At 52.9% G+C, this 17,589-nt stretch overlaps 1 protein-coding gene across 1 annotated transcript in view; it reads left to right on the top strand.

Annotated features, from left to right (window-relative positions):
* The window catches only part of CHRNA7 (cholinergic receptor nicotinic alpha 7 subunit), a 58,773-nt gene that overhangs the window by 36,878 nt on the left and 4,306 nt on the right, over positions 1-17,589 (top strand). Inside the window, exons 4-8 of the mRNA XM_037145886.2 lie at positions 2,256-2,365; positions 12,445-12,524; positions 13,682-13,849; positions 15,029-15,223; positions 16,120-16,206. Of these exons, the coding sequence (XP_037001781.2) occupies positions 2,256-2,365; positions 12,445-12,524; positions 13,682-13,849; positions 15,029-15,223; positions 16,120-16,206 (640 nt within the window). The remainder of the gene's footprint in view (positions 1-2,255; positions 2,366-12,444; positions 12,525-13,681; positions 13,850-15,028; positions 15,224-16,119; positions 16,207-17,589) is intronic.

Genomic DNA, 17,589 nt, shown 5'->3' on the forward strand with positions numbered 1-17,589 from the left:
CAAGTTCAAAGTTCCCCACTGCCCCCTCTCAGGGTCCGTGTGCCTGCATCTGCTACGGTCAACAGGAGTGACAATCAGGCCAGTGTCCTGCATTGGAATGATCAAGGTCACCCATGGGGCTGAGCAAGCGACATGGCTGGGTTCGGGCCCATGGGCATGTGCCACTGAGTGGGGGCCTGAAGGGGGAGACAGGACATGTGAACCTGCTGGGGGGCGCCCTCAGCTCAGATGTGCGGCCATTGGAACCACCTGTTCTCACTTCCTGGGGGCCCTAGGGCCCAGGTCAGCACAGAGGTGGTGGGGACAAGGATGGGCTCTGGGACAACCAGTTAACAATGCAGAGAGGCACCCCAGGGTGAGACAGGAGATCAGAGAAAGGGGGCACAGGTGTGGGGCATGGGGGGGCTCATGCCGAGGACAAGAGAGAGAGAAGCGTGGCAGGTTCGCCATCAGTGCTGGGACGGAGCAGGCCATCTCAGACACAGTGCAGCAGGCGCCTGGGCATTCCCGTGATGCTACTTGAACAAGACTGGCACTTCTGGGCACCAGCCTCCCCTCCTTCCACCACCCACCTCTGATAGGAGACAGCAGCCAGGTGAGTCTGTCCAGGTGCCCAGGTGACTGACTCTTCAGCACACCAGGCACCAGCATGTCCCCATTCGAGAAGGTGAGTGGCTGTAAAATGACATGACTCACCTGGCTGTCCCCTCTCATCCGGTCAGGTAGCCCCAGAACTGGGACCACTATTCTGATGCTGGCCCGCCCTCTCCGGGCAAGGGGCACAACCTTGCACCCCACTGCACACCCTTGCACCCCACTGCACTGGCTCTAGGAGCATGTTCCCAAAGCTCGATAGCTCTGAATAGTGACATGTCCCCTCCTTGCTGTTTTTCTTGTGACTTTGCATCCAAGTCCTTGACTCTGAGATCAAACTGAGGGGGGCAGTTTGCATCTCACTTAGTACAAATACGAATGCTTTGCTGTTGAGATAGTAATATGTTTGCTTATGACAAGTCTCCTGGGTCTCTGCTGGGCAGGTGGCATCATCTAACTTTCTATCATTCTTTTAAAGATTTTATTTGTTTTAAAGAGAGGGGAAGGAAGACAGAAAGAGGAGAGAATCATTGAAGTATGAAAGATACATAGATTGGTTGCCTCTCGCATGCCCCCTACTGGGGACCTGGCCTGCAACCCAGGCACGTCCCCTGACTGGGAATTGAACTGGCGACCCTTTGGTTCGCAGGCTGGCACTCAACCGCTGAGCCACACCAGCTAGGGCTCCCGCAATTTTCTAAATCTGAAAAAGTGTGAGCTCCAGAGCATACGCGGTCCTCAGGGGCCTGGGTACAGGATGGGAGCCTGCCCTGCTTGTAAGGGCTACTGAGTCCACACCTGCCCGGCCTGAGACGCTGGCTGGATGAGGCTTGGTTGCATAGCAACCTCAGGCCGGCCCCCCTGAGCAGTCCTTACACAGTGATTGGTCCAGGTGTGGCTGGTGGGTGTGGTCCTGGGACAGCGTGGGGCGAGGGGTGGGGGTGGGGCAGGTTTCTGCCTTCTGGCAGAGGTCACTCAAAGTCCAATTTCGGGCCACCTGAGGAGATGCTCTGCGTGCCCGCATGTTTATGGATATTTCCCAGTCCTTCCCCGCACCCTGTGTCCTGACTCAGCATTTTCCAACCAAGGCCAAGCGTGTGCGTTTTGGGGTCGTGGCATCTGAAGCACTGTTCCCTCCTGAAAATAAGACTTCAGGGCCCCAAACACGTCCGGTAGAAGTTTCCGAGATGTTTTCCTGCAGCTGTACAAAGTGTTTCATGGAAATAAAGAGACTATGTCTTTTCAGCCTGGTGCTTATATTTCCAATGGAAATAAGTCCATTTATTTTTACAAAGCATCCTTATGGAAAACTTTGAAAGCAAAACATTTTATTCATTTGGCTAGAAAACACCCATCCTTGGGTGAGGAGGGGGTTGCTGGGAGGCTTGCGATGGACTAGAATTAATTTGCATGCGTCCCTCTGAACATGGTCATAGTGGCGGCGAGATTTGAAATGTGGCTTTTATGTCACTTGTGGTCATTTGGGAAGGAAGGGATCATTTAATTCCTGGTGCCTTTGTATTCTGTAGCTAGCAACTCAATTGTGTTAATAAATGTCTGGATCCCTTTTTTGGCTTTGCGCTTATCTAATAACCTCATAGACGTGCTATTAGTAGGCGAGGAAGCCAGGTGCGCTCAACGCCCTTGTCTGTGTTTGTCAGTCTTGGACAGATCACTACTTACAGTGGAACACGTCAGAATACCCGGGCGTGAAGACCGTTCGCTTCCCGGACGGCCAGATTTGGAAGCCAGACATTCTCCTGTATAACAGGTAAGCACGCGGGGTGAAAGAAGACATGCTTTCACCCTTGCCCACACTTCACGATCAAGCGTGGCTGAGTACTTTGTGGATATGCCTGATACGTGGTCTGTCCTTTGGGGCCATGGCTGCCCCGCACTGCCAGGCTCTGGAAGTGGCCTTGGAGAGGCAGCTCCGCCCCCTCCCCAGTGTCCTCTGCATTGGCAGGCAGCCCCCCCACCCTTGCACCGACTGGCTCGGCCACGTCCCTGGGGCTGTGCCCCTGGGGATGCGCAGATGTTTCTGTGCATAGTGATGCTGAGGACATTCCCCTTGGGATGTCCAGGGGGTGTGACATCCCCCTGGATGTCAGCAGTCACAGTCCCATTAGGGGAAGTGGCCTGGGGCAGGGGGCCAGGACCGGAGGCTGCTGTCTGGACCTAGTGCTCACGGTGCATGGGGAGAGCCCCGAGCAAAGGGCACCACTGTCATCCCTGGCCACCCTTGGAAGCTCGTCCCACAGCTGACAGAGAAAGGCAGAGGGTGGCCATATTTCATAGTCCTCCTGAGGTCAAGAAATGTGAGACTCGCCTGTCACCTGAGGCCGCCTGATTTATGGGCCAGATTCTGCACAGGCAGGTATCCAGGTGGGGTCAATGTCCAGAAGCGTTAAAATCCTTTGCTATGTCGCAGAGGGAATTCAGAGCATTTCGTCACAGGAAGGTCTATAATGGCATAAACAGCTAAGTATTTTAAAAATAGAGAGTTCCTAACGATGGCTGCGGCCTTCGGTCCTGCCTGGAAGGGAGGAAAACCCTGTTCCTCTGTGACCACGGCCACTGGCCTCCATCGTGGCATGGTGATCCCCCAGGCCCCGAGATGCCTTCGTCCCTCACTGACTGCTTCCAGGAGGCTGGTGGGTCCCCTTTCCTGTGCTGATTTCCATTCTCTCTGTCCTTACCGCTGGCGATTGTGTTTTTCATGAATCAGTGGGCCTGTCCCTGGACGACTGTTCCCCTCCAACTTGCTATTACTTTCTAGCTTCTTAAATTAGTTCCGACGCATCTCAGGCAGTGGCCCCTAGTGACCACAGCCTGGGTGACTTAAACAACAACAATATATTTTCTCACAGAAATTCATTTTCTCATAGAGGCTGGAAGTCCAAGGTCAAGGTGTTGGCAGGTGTGGCTTCTCCTGAGGTCTGTCTGCCTGAGCCTTTTCCACGTGGGGCGGAAGTCTCCCAGCGTGGTGGCTGATATGCCCCGAGGGGACATGGGGGCTTCCAGTCCCTTTAGAGACTCAGCTTCCGAACCCTCAGCCTGTTCAGCACATGCCGGTGGCCAGATGGATAGGGACCCAGCCCAGATCGAGGGAGGAAGTGACCCCCAGTTCTCCAGGGTGCCCAGAGAGGGGGGGAATGAATGCATGTTCTGCAGAGACCAGCCATCCCCTGGTAAGCAAGGAAAATGGTGGAACAGGAAAGGAGGTGGAAGATTTGCATGGGGGACGGGGGAGAAGGACCAAAGCAGACACGGACAGCAGGTTCTTGAATGACAACATGGTTTCGTTCAACATAGTGTCGTTACATCGCTGACGGAACACTCTAGGATCTTAACTCTTGTTTGTACTCATCAGCCTGTGGAAAAACTGGTTTCATTATATACTGACCCTCTTCAGGTCGCAGAACCTATGGAGGATGTTAAGTGAGGACTTACTGTGCAATATAACAAAGGGAGTGGCTGAAAGGTGCAGTAGCTAAGTGCATCTGGTAAAGCCTGTAGGAGGGCCCTGGCCTGGTGGCAATGTTGGTTGGAGCATCATCCCATACACCGAGAGGTTGCAGGTTCCCAGGTTCCCAGGTTCGCAGGTTCGATCCCTGGTCAGGATACATCCCAAGGTTGCAGGTTCCACCCCAGTTGAAGCGCTGATGGGAGCAACCACTGGATGTTTCCATGTCACATTGATGTCTGTCTGTCTGTCTCTCATTCAAACTCTCTCTCAAATCCATTAAAAAAGAAACAGATGAGGATTAAAAAAAATAAAGCCCTAGGAAGGCAAATGTAGTATTCTGCTGACGCCCTGACCCCATCCACCAGCGAGAAGATTGGTACCTGACCCCTCCCCACCAACCCCTCCTCACTACACGCCCACAGGCTACACGCATTTGCCTGGTCTCCCCTCCCCTCCTGTCATCTGGTCTCCTTTCATGCCAAGCCCATCTCACACGCCTCCAGCTTGACCTCCCTGTCGCCACCAGCATCCCAGACATGTCTCTCTGTCACACGCTGTCATAGAAAAAAACCTGCCTCCCCACAGCACGTTGGGTCTGTCACCGCCCCCGGACACTGAAAGCATGCTCAAAAAATATTTGTGCACAGACAGGATGGCAGGAGGCAGGGACGAGGAGGTGCGAAGGGGCCCGGTCCCCGTGACCACGGCAGAGCTAGGGAAGGAGGAGAAGGATGGAACCGGAAACTGGGACTAAACCCAAAATGGACACAGGAAGAACCCAAACCAGCTTGGGTTTAATGAGGTCCTGACCTTCTGATGCTGTTGGTCTTGGGGATTTGGAGAAATGAGCTTAAATCTTTCCGCCAGGTGCCAGGCACTCGCTGATAAGCTCCCCCTGCAGCCTCATGAGATGTCTGGTTAATGTGTGTGTGTGAGGGGGCTTTTCCCGGAGGAGGGGCTGTGCCATCGCTCGGGGTCGCCGTGGCTCTGACTGGAGCCCTGGATCAGCGCAGGAGAAGCGTCACAACACGCCATCACGTTGCTCGCTCTGCTCCAGGTGGACGCTGAAGTCCCAGCGTGCGCCACTAATGGCTGGTGAGGTGTATCAATAATCCATTTTCCCTGCTCGGAGCAGGCTGGGTGCCTGCAAACCAGCCGTCTCTGCGTCAGCTCTGGGATGGTTTGCTTTATTTCCTTGATGGATGGAGAGCAGGGCTCCGTGTTTCCAGCCGGGGGAGGGGGGGGCCAGGGCGCTTGATGAGAACACGGGCGTGGTGAAAAACACGCCTGCCAGGTGCTGACCCTAAGAGCTTCTTGCTCGCTTTGTTCCCCTTTACTTTAAGCCTGAGGTTCAGGGATTTTTCTGAACACCGTCAGGCCTCAGATGAGGGACAGTTCTGGATGGCTTGTCACTCACTGCTTTTCCATTTGGGCAGATAAATGCCTCGCTGGCATTGGTAATCAGCCTGAACCTGGCCATCTTGGCTGCCCCTGTGCTGTGCAGCCTCGGGCAGCTGCCCCTGCCTCTCTGGGCTCTGTTCTCAAGCCACCCAGGCAGAAAATCCCGCAATGACGATGTTTGTTGATCTTTGTTGGTGAATATATTGGAGAAGCTTTTGTTGCCTCTGCATTTTTAGGACACTGTGGGGTGAAAACCATTCTTTTCTTTCCAATCCTCACCCAAGGATACATTCATTGATGAGCTAGAGAGAAAGCAGCATTGACATGAGAGAGAAACATTGATCAGTTGCCTCTCGTACGTGCTCTGACCAGGAATCGAACCTGCCACCTTTTGGTGTATGGGACAGTGCTCCAACCAGCCGAGCCACACGGCCAGGGCTCCACCATCCCTTTCTTACAGCCTATACAAAGCTACACTTGCGTGTCTCAGGCCTGGCTCTAAGAGTGCTGTCCTCTGGCCACAGCCCCTCTCTGTCACATGTTCCCATGGCCCTGTGGCTGACGGCAGAGTCTGGGGCGGGAGCAATGTGTGTAGGACAAACTCAGGTGTGGTGTGATCCAGCCCGTGAGGGCTCATACTGTGCTAATCGACGAGTTGTCAATGAAATAGAATTTATTTTCTTCCCAAGTGTCTCAGGTTCCCCCAGAAGTCCACCCAAGATGAGGGCTTCAGTGCATGTAGTTTCCTTGGGAGAAGAAGTGAGAGGGGAGGGAGGCAGAAAGCGGACACAGAATGCATTCCAAAGCAAGCTGCTTCTGTGGGCCATGGGGCCTGTGCCTGTGGGGGAGCTCAGGGCGACTGCCACCGGCTCTGACAGGGGTTGACGGCTGCTTCCAGGGGTCAGCTCCACTCGCCTGCCTCACGCATGGACGGAGGATGCTTGGTGGCCAGGGCCCCTGGCCTCGAGCAGGGAAGTGGGTGCTCAGAGTCGGCAGCTGTCAGGGCCCTGGGCGTGGGAGGGACAGTGGTCAAGGCGGTCAGCCACTGCACACCAGAGTCACACACTAGAGTTCCAAGCCTTTCCCCCGGGGCGGGTGGGAGATTCGGGCCCAGCTTTGGGTGGGAAGCACAGCGGTGAGAGGTGGTGGGAGAGGCAGGGACAGCATCCTGGGACTCAGGGGGCGTCTCAGCCTGAAGCAGGGCAGGCAGAGGGCAGAGACTGCAGAGAAGAGCTGGGATGGCCCCCTTGTGAGTGGCAGCAGCTTCCCTGAGAGCCGCGTGTGTTCCAACAGCGTGGGCTGCCAGCAGGGGGCCTTGGCCTCTCTGCACGGTCCCCCTTCTCTGCAAAGCGCCCCAAAGTTGGTATGAGCACCCATCTTTACCAGGGTGGAGAGGTGGTGCTCAGAGCCGGGGCCACTTGCCCCAGGTCAGCCAGCAGTGTGCTGGGCTCCGGCGAGTCAGGGGCCTCGGACCAGGCCGCCTCTGGTGTGCTTTTACACGGCCAGCATGGGGTTGTTCTGCAAGTCACACAAAGCCAAACGACTCCTCTGTGCCTGTGCCTGAGTCGGCTCTGTTCCCAGACCTCCCCTGGGCTTCATCCTGGAACAAGTGACCCCGGCCCTCCCCACGTTCCATCCCGTGGCTTCTCAATGACCTTTCCTCGGCATCCGACCTTCAGCTTGTCTGGGACCGAACCCCTTGGCAGCTGGCTTGAAGTGACGACAGGCAAGCCACTGTGCAAGGGGTTTGAACAGAATTTCGGGGCCAGGAGCTACAGTGGGCGGAGTTTTTTAGAGATGCTCTACAGGAGGCTGGCCAGGCCCGCAGCCCCAGCCAGGGCTCAGGGCTAGTCTGCCGGGCAGCCCCCTCTCTGCACCCAGAGGGTGGTGGGACCGATCGTGCCCAAGACCATGGCCTTTGTAAATGAGCTTATTGATCTCAGTGGCACCAGACAGACAGCCCATGTGACTGTGAGGGTCTGTGTAATAAATACGGCAGACAGGAACCCGATGGGATGTTCAGTCATCACCACCAGCTGGTGGGGGAGGGGCATGCAGCCCAGCGGCGGGGGGGGGGGCACAGTCAGCCCTCCCCTCCCCCTCATTCTGCTGTGAGAACATCCACTGCCCTTCAGGCTGGGCTGTCTTTGACCTACAGGGAAAGGCTCCCTTAGAAATTAGTCTAAGACTCATAGACACAGAGGACAGGCTGACAGCTGTCTGGGGAGAGGGGTTGGGAAGCCGGGTGGAAAAGGGGAAGGGGTTGAGCAAAAACTGAACTCACGGACACACACAACAGTGGTGATGACCAGAGGGGACTGGGGTGGGGGAGGAGGAAGAGGGTAAAGGGGGTAAATGGTGAGGGAAGGAGACTGGACTTGGGGTGGTGAACGCGCAGTACAGGGTACAGATGATGTGTCATAGGATCGAATACCTGGAACCTATGTAACTTTTTTAATGCCCACCTGAGAATATGTTCATTAATTAGAGAGAGACATCAGTGTGAGGGAGAAACATTGATTGGTTGCCTCCTGGATGCTCCCCGATCAGGAATGAAACCTACCACCTTGGTATGTGCCCTGGCCAGGCTGAACTAATTCTGATTTGATTTCATTTTTTAATTTGAATGGAATTCTTTGGGGATTGGGGTGACATTGGCTAGTGCAATCATACAGGTCTCAGCCCTGGCCAGGTGGCTCCGCTGGTCGGAGTATCGTCCAGTCCAGTGAGGGTTGCAGGTTTGACCCACCTGAAGGAAAGCGAGGGGACCCATGCAGTCGGGGGTGACAAGGAAGAAGTACTGCTACACGCCAGCAGCCGTGTGTCCTGTTCATGCAATAGTTAACAGTCTGACGCCAGGTAGGGGCGGGGCCAGGTAAGGTGGGGTCGTGGAGTACCTTGCCTCGGAACTTGGGAATCAGGGGAAAAGGTCTGGAAGCAAATTATTTTTACTTTATCAGGAGGAAACAGGCTCTGCCTTCTGTAGCCATCGATCTTTCTACCTGGACCAGTTGGAAAGCACAGGCCTTGGGCAGGACTTTCCTGTGCTGGGAATCCCCAGGTGTACAAGGCCCTGGAGGTGTGGATGACAGAGCTGATACCGTCCCCTCCCAGGTCCTTGCAGGGGCTTTGGCCACTCCTGTGCACAGGGATGCATCGGTCCCCCACCTCAGACAGCTGTGTCCAGACTGAGCGTGTAGGAGCAGGGCCCTTTTCCAAACAAACTGCACCTCCACCCTCCTGGTCCAAACTGAAAGGAGAGGGACGTCTGCACACGCTTATTGTAAGAGGTTACTTTTATGCTATATCTGCAAAATGGTCAGTTTGCCCAGGGGAGAGAACCCTACAACTGGCGTTGAGAATATTTAAGATTTGCATTTGGCTAATGATGGCGGCGATCTGGTCTCATTTATCTCAATTTTCTGCTTTGCTTGAGCCATACTGAGAAATCACTGAGTCACACAGGTAAGCTGTTGCTAATAGTAACAGGTTTTTACCTTTTTTAAAATTTAACCCATTTGTCTTCCAATCTCAAGGGTCTCTTCATTAAATTGACCCAGTTGTGTGCAGGAAGAGCTGGGAGGAATTTTTTTTTCTTCCTCCCAGAATCGAATCACGGTTGTAACGAATGCTGACGGTCTTCGCTAAGCACCCAAGCTGGGAACAGGCTTTCCTGCGCTTATCTGCCGGTGCGCGTGCGCCACCCCCTTTGGGTCTCTGCATGTGCTGTGGCGGGAACGCGAGCCCAGCCAGGTGCAGGGTCTGCACCGGAATTGTCAGCAAGAGTGTACACTTTCCAAAAGAGCCGTGTGAATCTGCAGTCCCACGGGATGGCTCTCTTACAAGAGGTGCAAAATACACGACCCTTCAGGGCTAGAGCAGTTTGAGTTTAACTTCCACCCGGAAAGGAGTTCAACGGGCCACGCGGATGAATACTCCGGCAGTCTCTGTAAAGGGTCAAACATTTGTAAACAGTCTCTGGAGTGTGTTTGGACTTTTATTAGGAGTTTTTAAATATGGAAAGAAAATCTGGGAATGAAACACTTGCAGAAAGCACCTCTGCGGATAAGAAAGTTTCCAGGGAACCTGGTTGCAACATCACGCTATGACCCAGGAGGAGGAAGTTTGTAGAGGTCCCTATGGTCAGCTGTTGAGTGCCCACTCGCTGTTTATCATGTGCCTGGTCAGAACAGTTGGGTGCTGCCCTGGCTGGGTTGCTGCCCAGTTTGTTGGAGCATCACCCTGTACACCACCAGAAGGTTGCTGGTTCTATTCCTGGTCTGGGCACGTGCCTAAGTTGCCAGTTTGATCTCTGGTTGTGTGCGTGCGAGAGGCAACCAATGGATGTCTCTCATATCAATGCCTCTCTGCCTCTCTCCCAAATCAATTAAAAAAAAACAGTTTGGTACAGACTACTGTCAAGCAAAGATTTCCATCCTTGGCCTGCTTCCTTCTCCTCTTCTCTTTGTGTGTTTGGAAGTACGGAGAGGCTGTGCTTCTTCATCTCAGATCACTATTCTTTTGTGATTAGCCATAATCATATTCTTTTATAATTATTCTTTAGCCTCTTCCTTCTTCCTTTAAGCTTTATTGAATTTTTGTTTCATATTCAAACCATGACTTTCTCGTACAGATTTTTTTCACCTGGAGTTTCTGGTTGCCTTTTTTTCTTTCTTTCTTTTTACAAGATTTTAAAAAACAATGTATCCTTGCCATGGCCACATGGCTCAGTGGGTTGGAGCGCCATTCTCTGCACCAAATGGTTGAGTGTTTGATTCCTGGTCTGGGCACATGCCTAGGTTGTGGGTTCAGTCCCTGGTTGGGGCACATTTGAGAGGCAACCAATTGATGTTTCTCTTTCACATCCTTGTTTCTCTCTCTCCCTCTTACTCCCCATCTCTCTCTCTCTCAAATCAATGGAAAAATGTCCTCAGGTGAGGATTAAAAAAGAAAACAGTGTCCTTAATCAAGTCCATGGTGTTTTACAGTGTGTTACTTATTCTCCACATTGGAACCCACTCCCCTCTCCCTAGAGACCCCTCATACCCTGTTATATTCTGGCTCCTGCCCCTTTCCCAGGCCCCTGTACACCTACCTCATCATCAAAACCCCTTTTCTTAGTCTCCAGGTTCAGTTCGACAGCTGACTTCCTCTTCATCAGTGTTCACGTTCGTTTCTCTGGAGCTGATCCTCAAGTCCATGACCCTGAGAATCAAGTCCTCTGTGGACTCACTCATGGGGAGCGCCTTTCCTTGCCCTCACTCTTGACTGGTTCCTTTTGGGTCTAGGAAATTTGTCTGTGTGATTTCTTGGATAATTCCTCTCTGCCTTTCTCTCTCTTTTTTTTAATCCTCATCTGAGAACATGTTTACTGATTGTAAGGGGCAGTAGAGAGAAAGAAAGAGAGAGAAACATTGATTGGCTGCCTCCTGTATACGCCCTGACCAGGGATCAAACCCACAACCCAGGTATGTGTCCTGACCAGGAATTGAATCCATAACCTTTCGGTGTGTGGGACAATGCTCCAACCAACTGAGACACCCGGCCAGGGCTCTCCAACTCTTCTGCTAAGTGAGCCCCCTGGCCTGTACTCTGAGACCCTCATTGTCTCTGTCCTACGTTTCTTCTCTGACTTTTACCAGCCCACCCTCTCAGCCACGTACGATAAGAATTTATTTTGCAACTCATATTTGAACATCCATGTTGCTTTTTGGTTTCCTAAATGCGATACGCTTTTCCCTTTTGGGGAGAATGTGACTTCTCCAAGCAGTAACTGTTCATGCCTTTCACTGACTTCTCTTCTTGGATCTTTTTCCAAGTCTGTCACACCGAAGGCATCTGTCACACCAAAGGCTGTTCTCAACTGCCTTTTGATCTGAGTTTTGCATTTAAAGACCCAGAGGAATAGAAAAGGCTGCCTCGGCTCAGCAGAAAGTGGGACAATCCCGCCAGAGCTCCCCTCGGTGCTGAAATAAATGCAGCCCTGCGCTGCGGCGCCAGCCTCTTGACCAGCTGCCTGCGTTTCTTAAGACAGTTTACTTTTTAAAACTAACACATAGGGGCTGCGTTTGGAGGGCACTCGAGATTTGCTTTAGTCAGACATGATAAGACATGCCGACACAGAAATGTCTATCATGAAGGAAGACGTCTGTCATACTCAGAGTTCCCTAGCATCGGGAGACACAGGACAGGCAGGGCCCCACGGGGAGGCACCCGGGCTACATAGGAGGCCGAGGGAGGGGACATGGGCAAGAAAGGAGGGGGGAGGAAGCTGGGGGTTGGCTTTTGAGTAATTCTAGCAGGCTCTGGAGCCTACAGACTGTCCTTAGCTGTCTGGCACATGGCCCTGGGTGATGAGGGCACATGGATAGTGGCCTGGAATGTGGGACCCCAACAAAGAAGATGCTGGGGTGGAGTCTACGCGTTGGTCAGTCTGTACTTGAGAGCTGCACTCATGAGCTGGTGGTTTACCACCTCTAGGAACTGGCTAGCCCTGGCAGGTGAGGAAAGGGGACAGCGCCCTGCCCCCTGCCCAGCCCTAAGTCAGCAAGCCCCAGATGCCAAAGAATATGGAAAACAAGAGACATTTGTCTGGTCTCTGCCAAGAATGAGCCTTTTGTGGTGCGGAACTAAAGCTCTGAGGCCGTGTGCCTCACCCGATCTCCCCTCCTGCGCAGGGGCTGAATTCCCGTCTGCTGACGCCCTCCCCAGTTGTCCTCGGGTTCCAGTTTTGCTCAGAACTTTGTTTTAGAGGCACATGAAAAAAGTTACAGTTTCTATGAAATGGGAGCGGATATTGGCCCCTTTGGGCCTGTCTGAGAAGATCTCTCAGGTCAGCTGCAAAACACGTTCCCGGACCGATGCCGGGGTGGCCTGGGAGCAAACATCAGCACCTGTCGAAGCTGCTCGGATCGGAGTGGCGCCAGGCTAAAGGGCGCTGGGGGTGGTACCAGCTCACAAAATCCTCTTCTCATTTGCAGTGCCGATGAGCGATTTGACGCTACGTTCCACACCAACGTGTTGGTGAATTCTTCCGGGCATTGCCAGTACCTCCCTCCAGGTAAGATTGCTTTCTTGGTCCCCCTACAGCGAGGCAGGCTGAGTTTGGGTGTCAGTCCTGACGGTTCTCCCATGAGCCGTGGGCTGGCTCTGACCTTTCTTAAAGACGCTGCTTATTCCAGAAGGTCCAGCTGCAGTCTGGAGGGGCAGTATGGGCTCAGGGCCTCTCTGGCCACACTCAGTGGACATGCCCTGCTGCCCTCATTGCCTCCTCTTCCAGGGGCGATGAGAGGGCCAGAGAATGTGTGCACAAAGCACCGATCAAAAAGACAGGCAGCCCTGTCTTTTTGGCTGGATGGTTCGGCTGCTTGGAGCATCGTCCCATACACTGAAAGGTTACAGGTTCGATCTCCGGTCAGGGTGTATAGAGGAGGCAGCCATTCAATGTTTCTCTCTCATGTTGGTGTTTTCCTCTCTCTCTCTCTCTCTCTCTCTCTCTCTCTTTCCATTCCTCTCTAAAATCAATTTTTAAAAATATGTCATTGAATGTGGATAAAAAAAGACATATGGAGCATCGCAAAGAATGTCGTGTTTAACTTGCCAGGCCTTTATTGGAGGAGCGAGATTCCTACTTCGTGAGGGGCGGGCATCATGTGTGGTGAATGGCACATGAGGCCAGAGACCAAGGCATGGCTGTGTGTTTATGCATTTTTGTTTTTAACATTTTCCAGCTTTACTGAGGTGTAGTTGACAGGTTGTGCAATGTGATGACAACACACGTAAACACCGTGAAATTGTTTCCACAATCAAGCCAGTCACACAGCCCTCACCTCATACCCTCCCCCTTTTAAAAAGATGCTTCAGATCTACTCTCTTAGCACGTTGCAAGTATACAACACTATTCACCATAGTCGCCGTATTGTACGTCCAATCCTTCAAACTTAGCCGTCTTATACCCTGGCAACCACCATGCAACTCTGTTTCTATGAGTTCAGCTTTTTTTCCCAAATTCCATGTATAAGCGATACCCTACATAGTGCTTGTCTTTGTTTCACTCAGCATAAGGCCTTCACGTTTCATCGATATTGTGGCAAATGGCAGGATGTCCATCATTTCACAGGCTGAGTAACATCGCATATAACGTGTATGTGTGATACAGTATACATGTTTGCACGCACACACACACACGTGTTCTGATGGCTCTGGTCACCCACACAGGCATATTCAAGAGCTCCTGCTACATTGACGTGCGCTGGTTCCCCTTCGATGTGCAGCAGTGCAAACTGAAGTTCGGGTCCTGGTCCTATGGCGGCTGGTCCTTGGATCTGCAGATGCGGGAGGCAGACACCAGCGGCTACATCCCCAACGGAGAGTGGGACCTCATGGGTAGGCCCAGCGTGGACATGAGACTCGCTGCCCAGAGGAAACTGCTTTATTCCTGTGCTGGCTTAGATGTTAGGGGCTTTTTTGTCCACTCTGCTTTGGGGGGGATTTATAGCACCCTGCGGCTCCCTCCGTGGTTTACTGAAGGCTACAGGATTAGAAACAAAAGCAATTAGCAAGTTCGGCGCTTCCCAGGAGGGGCTCGGGAAGAGACATTCCAATGACACTAGTCATATGGGCTTGCCTACGTCATCCGGATCTGCTCTGTCCCTGAAGTCGCGTTGGACAGCAAACCGCAGGCCATGGGGACCTACACGGGAAGATCTGAAACAGAAAAACAATCACTGCATTTATAATGGTGTGAAGTTTACAAGACACAGGGTCCAGCAGAAGTGATGCCTGCTTGAGTGTGTTTGGTACGGTCATGACATGTGTGCAGTAATGTATAGTTTTAAGTTGGCCATTTCACCTAAAATGTCCTCTGGTATACTTGAGCGTGCGAGAGCTCTGTTACAGAATCACATGCTTGTGATTGTGTAATAAAAAGGGGCGTTATTTGTGCCGGACCCCTATGTTATTTATAATCATGGTGTCTCAGTCTGCTCAGCTGCTATAACAGATGACCACAGACTGAGTGGCTTATAAACAACAGACATTTACTTCTCACAGTTCTGGGCACTGGAAGTCCAACATCCAGGCACCAGCAGATTCAGTGCCTGGTGAGGGCAGCTCTCGGGCTCAGAGATGGCCGCAGTCTTCTTGCTGTGTTCTCACTTGGCAGAAGGGGCCCGCCAGCAACCTGGGGTCTCCTTTCTAAGGTTCCTAATCCCGTGTCAGGAGTGTAGCGCACTGCTGACCTAGTCACCTCCCAAAGGTCCCACCTCCTGACGCCATGACATTGGGGTTTAGGTTTCAACATATGAACTTGGGGGAGGGGCAGAAACATTCGGCCTGTAGCACACGTGGTTCCAATCCATCAAACAATGCTGCTAATTTGTTCACCTGTCGCTGACACTCCCAAACAACCCTGATAAAACAAGAAGTGTTTATTCAAACACTGATTGCCCAACTTTTTAGCACATAGACTACTCCATGGCTGTGTTTGCGTGTGCTACGCATTAAACTGAACAAACAGGGTAATTTCACATAAGCGATGGTTCCCCTTCTCCCTTCCCCGTGCAGGCATCCCGGGCAAGCGGAGCGAGAAGTTCTATGGGTGCTGTAAAGAGCCGTACCCAGACGTCACCTTCACCGTGACCATCCGCCGCCGGACCCTCTATTACGGACTCAACCTGCTCATCCCCTGTGTGCTCATCTCGGCCCTGGCCCTCCTGGTCTTCCTGCTCCCGGCAGATTCCGGGGAGAAAATCTCCCTCGGTAAGTGCCCATCTTCCCTGGGGATCTGAGCCAGGACAGCAGGGCGCTGTGCGGAGTTCAGCACTCTGGACAGCGCCGGGCGCACAGCGAGAAGTTACTGCAGGGGCCGCCTGGCCCAAGACGTCACCCTGAACTACAGGCTGCAGTCGTCAGCTCTGTGTGATTGTCACGCGCTGCTGAGGTACCACAGCACCCTCTCATCCTACACGGAACGTGGGAACCCCCCAGGGACCTCCTGCCACCTCATTCTGCTTTTTGATGGCAACCAGCCAGCGTGCACCGCCTACAAGAAATAATTTCATTTAATCCATTATCAGCTTGCATTTGCAAATTGCCCTACACAGTGTAATTCCTTAGGGTCATCCAATAGCAAGATCATTTAACATTTACAATGGCCAAATGAGTTTCTCAAATTCTCAGAGTTACGAAAGAGCCTATTTGGTCCACGGAGAAACCATTGTCACAGCCATATCTTCTGAATGCGAGGCTGGGGCACGTTTGGTGACTCATCCAAGGTCGCGCAGCTACTGACTAGCAGAGTCAGGACTTTGAATGGGCTCTTCTCCTTTTCCTGCCAAACGAGGCCACTTCTCGACACTAAAGTAATAAAGAAAACGAGAGATACTAATGCTAACTGCAGTGATTCTTTTTGTGTCCTTCTAAAACTCTGGTTCTGAAATTTCGCTCCACCAAGCACTTCTCCATGCCATGACTGTCCCCGGAGAACTGCCCATCCCATAAGTACAGAGAACCAGGCAGTTGCTTTTGGGAGTGTCTTAGACACACCTGCCCCTCCCCCAGACACTTTTGAGTTCTCTGACTCGCAGGTTAGGATCTGTTAGATGGGTGTGAGGTCTTAGGTCGGTTGTCTCCAGCACCCCTTGTTTTTCTTTCAGGGATAACAGTTTTGCTCTCTCTCACCGTCTTCATGCTGTTGGTGGCTGAGATCATGCCTGCAACATCCGACTCAGTGCCCTTGATAGGTAAGCCAGCAACGGGCTGTGCTCAGAGATGGGCTTACAGGGGGCCCCGGGGCTCTCCTGACACAGGTTCTGGGCAAGGTACCTCTTCCAAGATCATGGAGAGCTGCAGCGCCCCCTGGTGTCTGCCATGAGGAGGTGGCTGATAACTATTCAAAGTGGTTCCTGGTCTCTGCTCACCTGTGCCCAGGTGAGCGCAGTGGGGAGTTCAGCTTTGCAGTTTGGCTCTAAGATGCAGAAATGCCCCCTTCCTACCTACTTCTCCCCTTCATGTTTGTTTTGGAGCCAGAGATTTTCCCACGAGAGATCCATTATTGTAGCTCGAATCATCACCTCCTCACAAACCCTTCGTTAAAATGGGATGGGCACACACTCTGACTCTTAGCCACTGTTTCCTGGGATAACGCGATGTCTCCATGTCAAGTTGGAGCATGCATGGGCATGCGAGCAGGACAAATGTGCTTTAGCCAGGAAAGATCTAATGCATGCTTTCTGCCGGAGAGGGATGGCAGGGACAGCAGACAGCATCGCTTTGTGCTGGGAGCCCCCCTGGACTGGATATGCAGGGCCCTGCAAAGGGGCACTCGGTGGTGTGCTGGTTAGGATCTGGCACCCTCACCACTGCGGCCAGGGCTCTGTCCTGATCAGGGAACCAGCCCTCCTGGCCGGATATGAAAAAAGGAAGCAAACACTCTGCCAGTGGGTGTTAGGTTTCACACTGGAGTCACCGCCCCCGCCCTTTGGCAGTGGGGGATAGAAACAGAAATGCCATCTGCAATCACTCCTGTGGTCCCACACCACCTGATGGCATCCTTTGTGGTTACCTAGGGGTAGGTGGGAGTGGGGGAGCCTCACATGGACACGCCAGGCTTCATGAACTTGAAGGGCTGCTACCATTCCTACCACCTTCCAGCACAGTGCTTTCAATAGGGACGCACAGCGGAAACCACCCTCAGTGGGCGGTGGGCAGGCCGGGCCCTGACCGACCAGCCAATGGGGCTCCACAGCCCGTGTCTGGAAGGACAGAATGCTGTTGGCCTTGGCCTAGGTTTTGACATTTCAGCTGTGAGATCCTTTCACCCCGCGTCCCTCCCTAGGTCATTGCATTAGCCTGCTGGAGACGTCCCAGTACATCCTACAGACTGGGGGCTTCCAGCACAAAAATGTATGTGCTCACAGTGCTGGAGGCTGGAAGTCCAGGGGCAAGGTGTTGGTCGGTGGTTTCTTCTGAGGCCTCTTTCCCTGGCCTGCAGATGACTGCCCTCTGGCTGGGTCCTCACAGGCGCTCCTCTCTGTGCATTCATTACCAGTGTCTCTTCCTGGGTCCAGATCTTCAAATCTCCCCTTCCCAGAAGGACACCAGTCAGATTGGATGAGATCCCACTA

The sequence above is a fragment of the Artibeus jamaicensis genome, unplaced genomic scaffold (genome assembly GCF_021234435.1).
Source record: "Artibeus jamaicensis isolate MK-2021 breed Jamaican fruit bat unplaced genomic scaffold, CSHL_Jam_final scaffold_612, whole genome shotgun sequence".
Taxonomy (NCBI): Eukaryota; Metazoa; Chordata; class Mammalia; order Chiroptera; family Phyllostomidae; genus Artibeus; species Artibeus jamaicensis.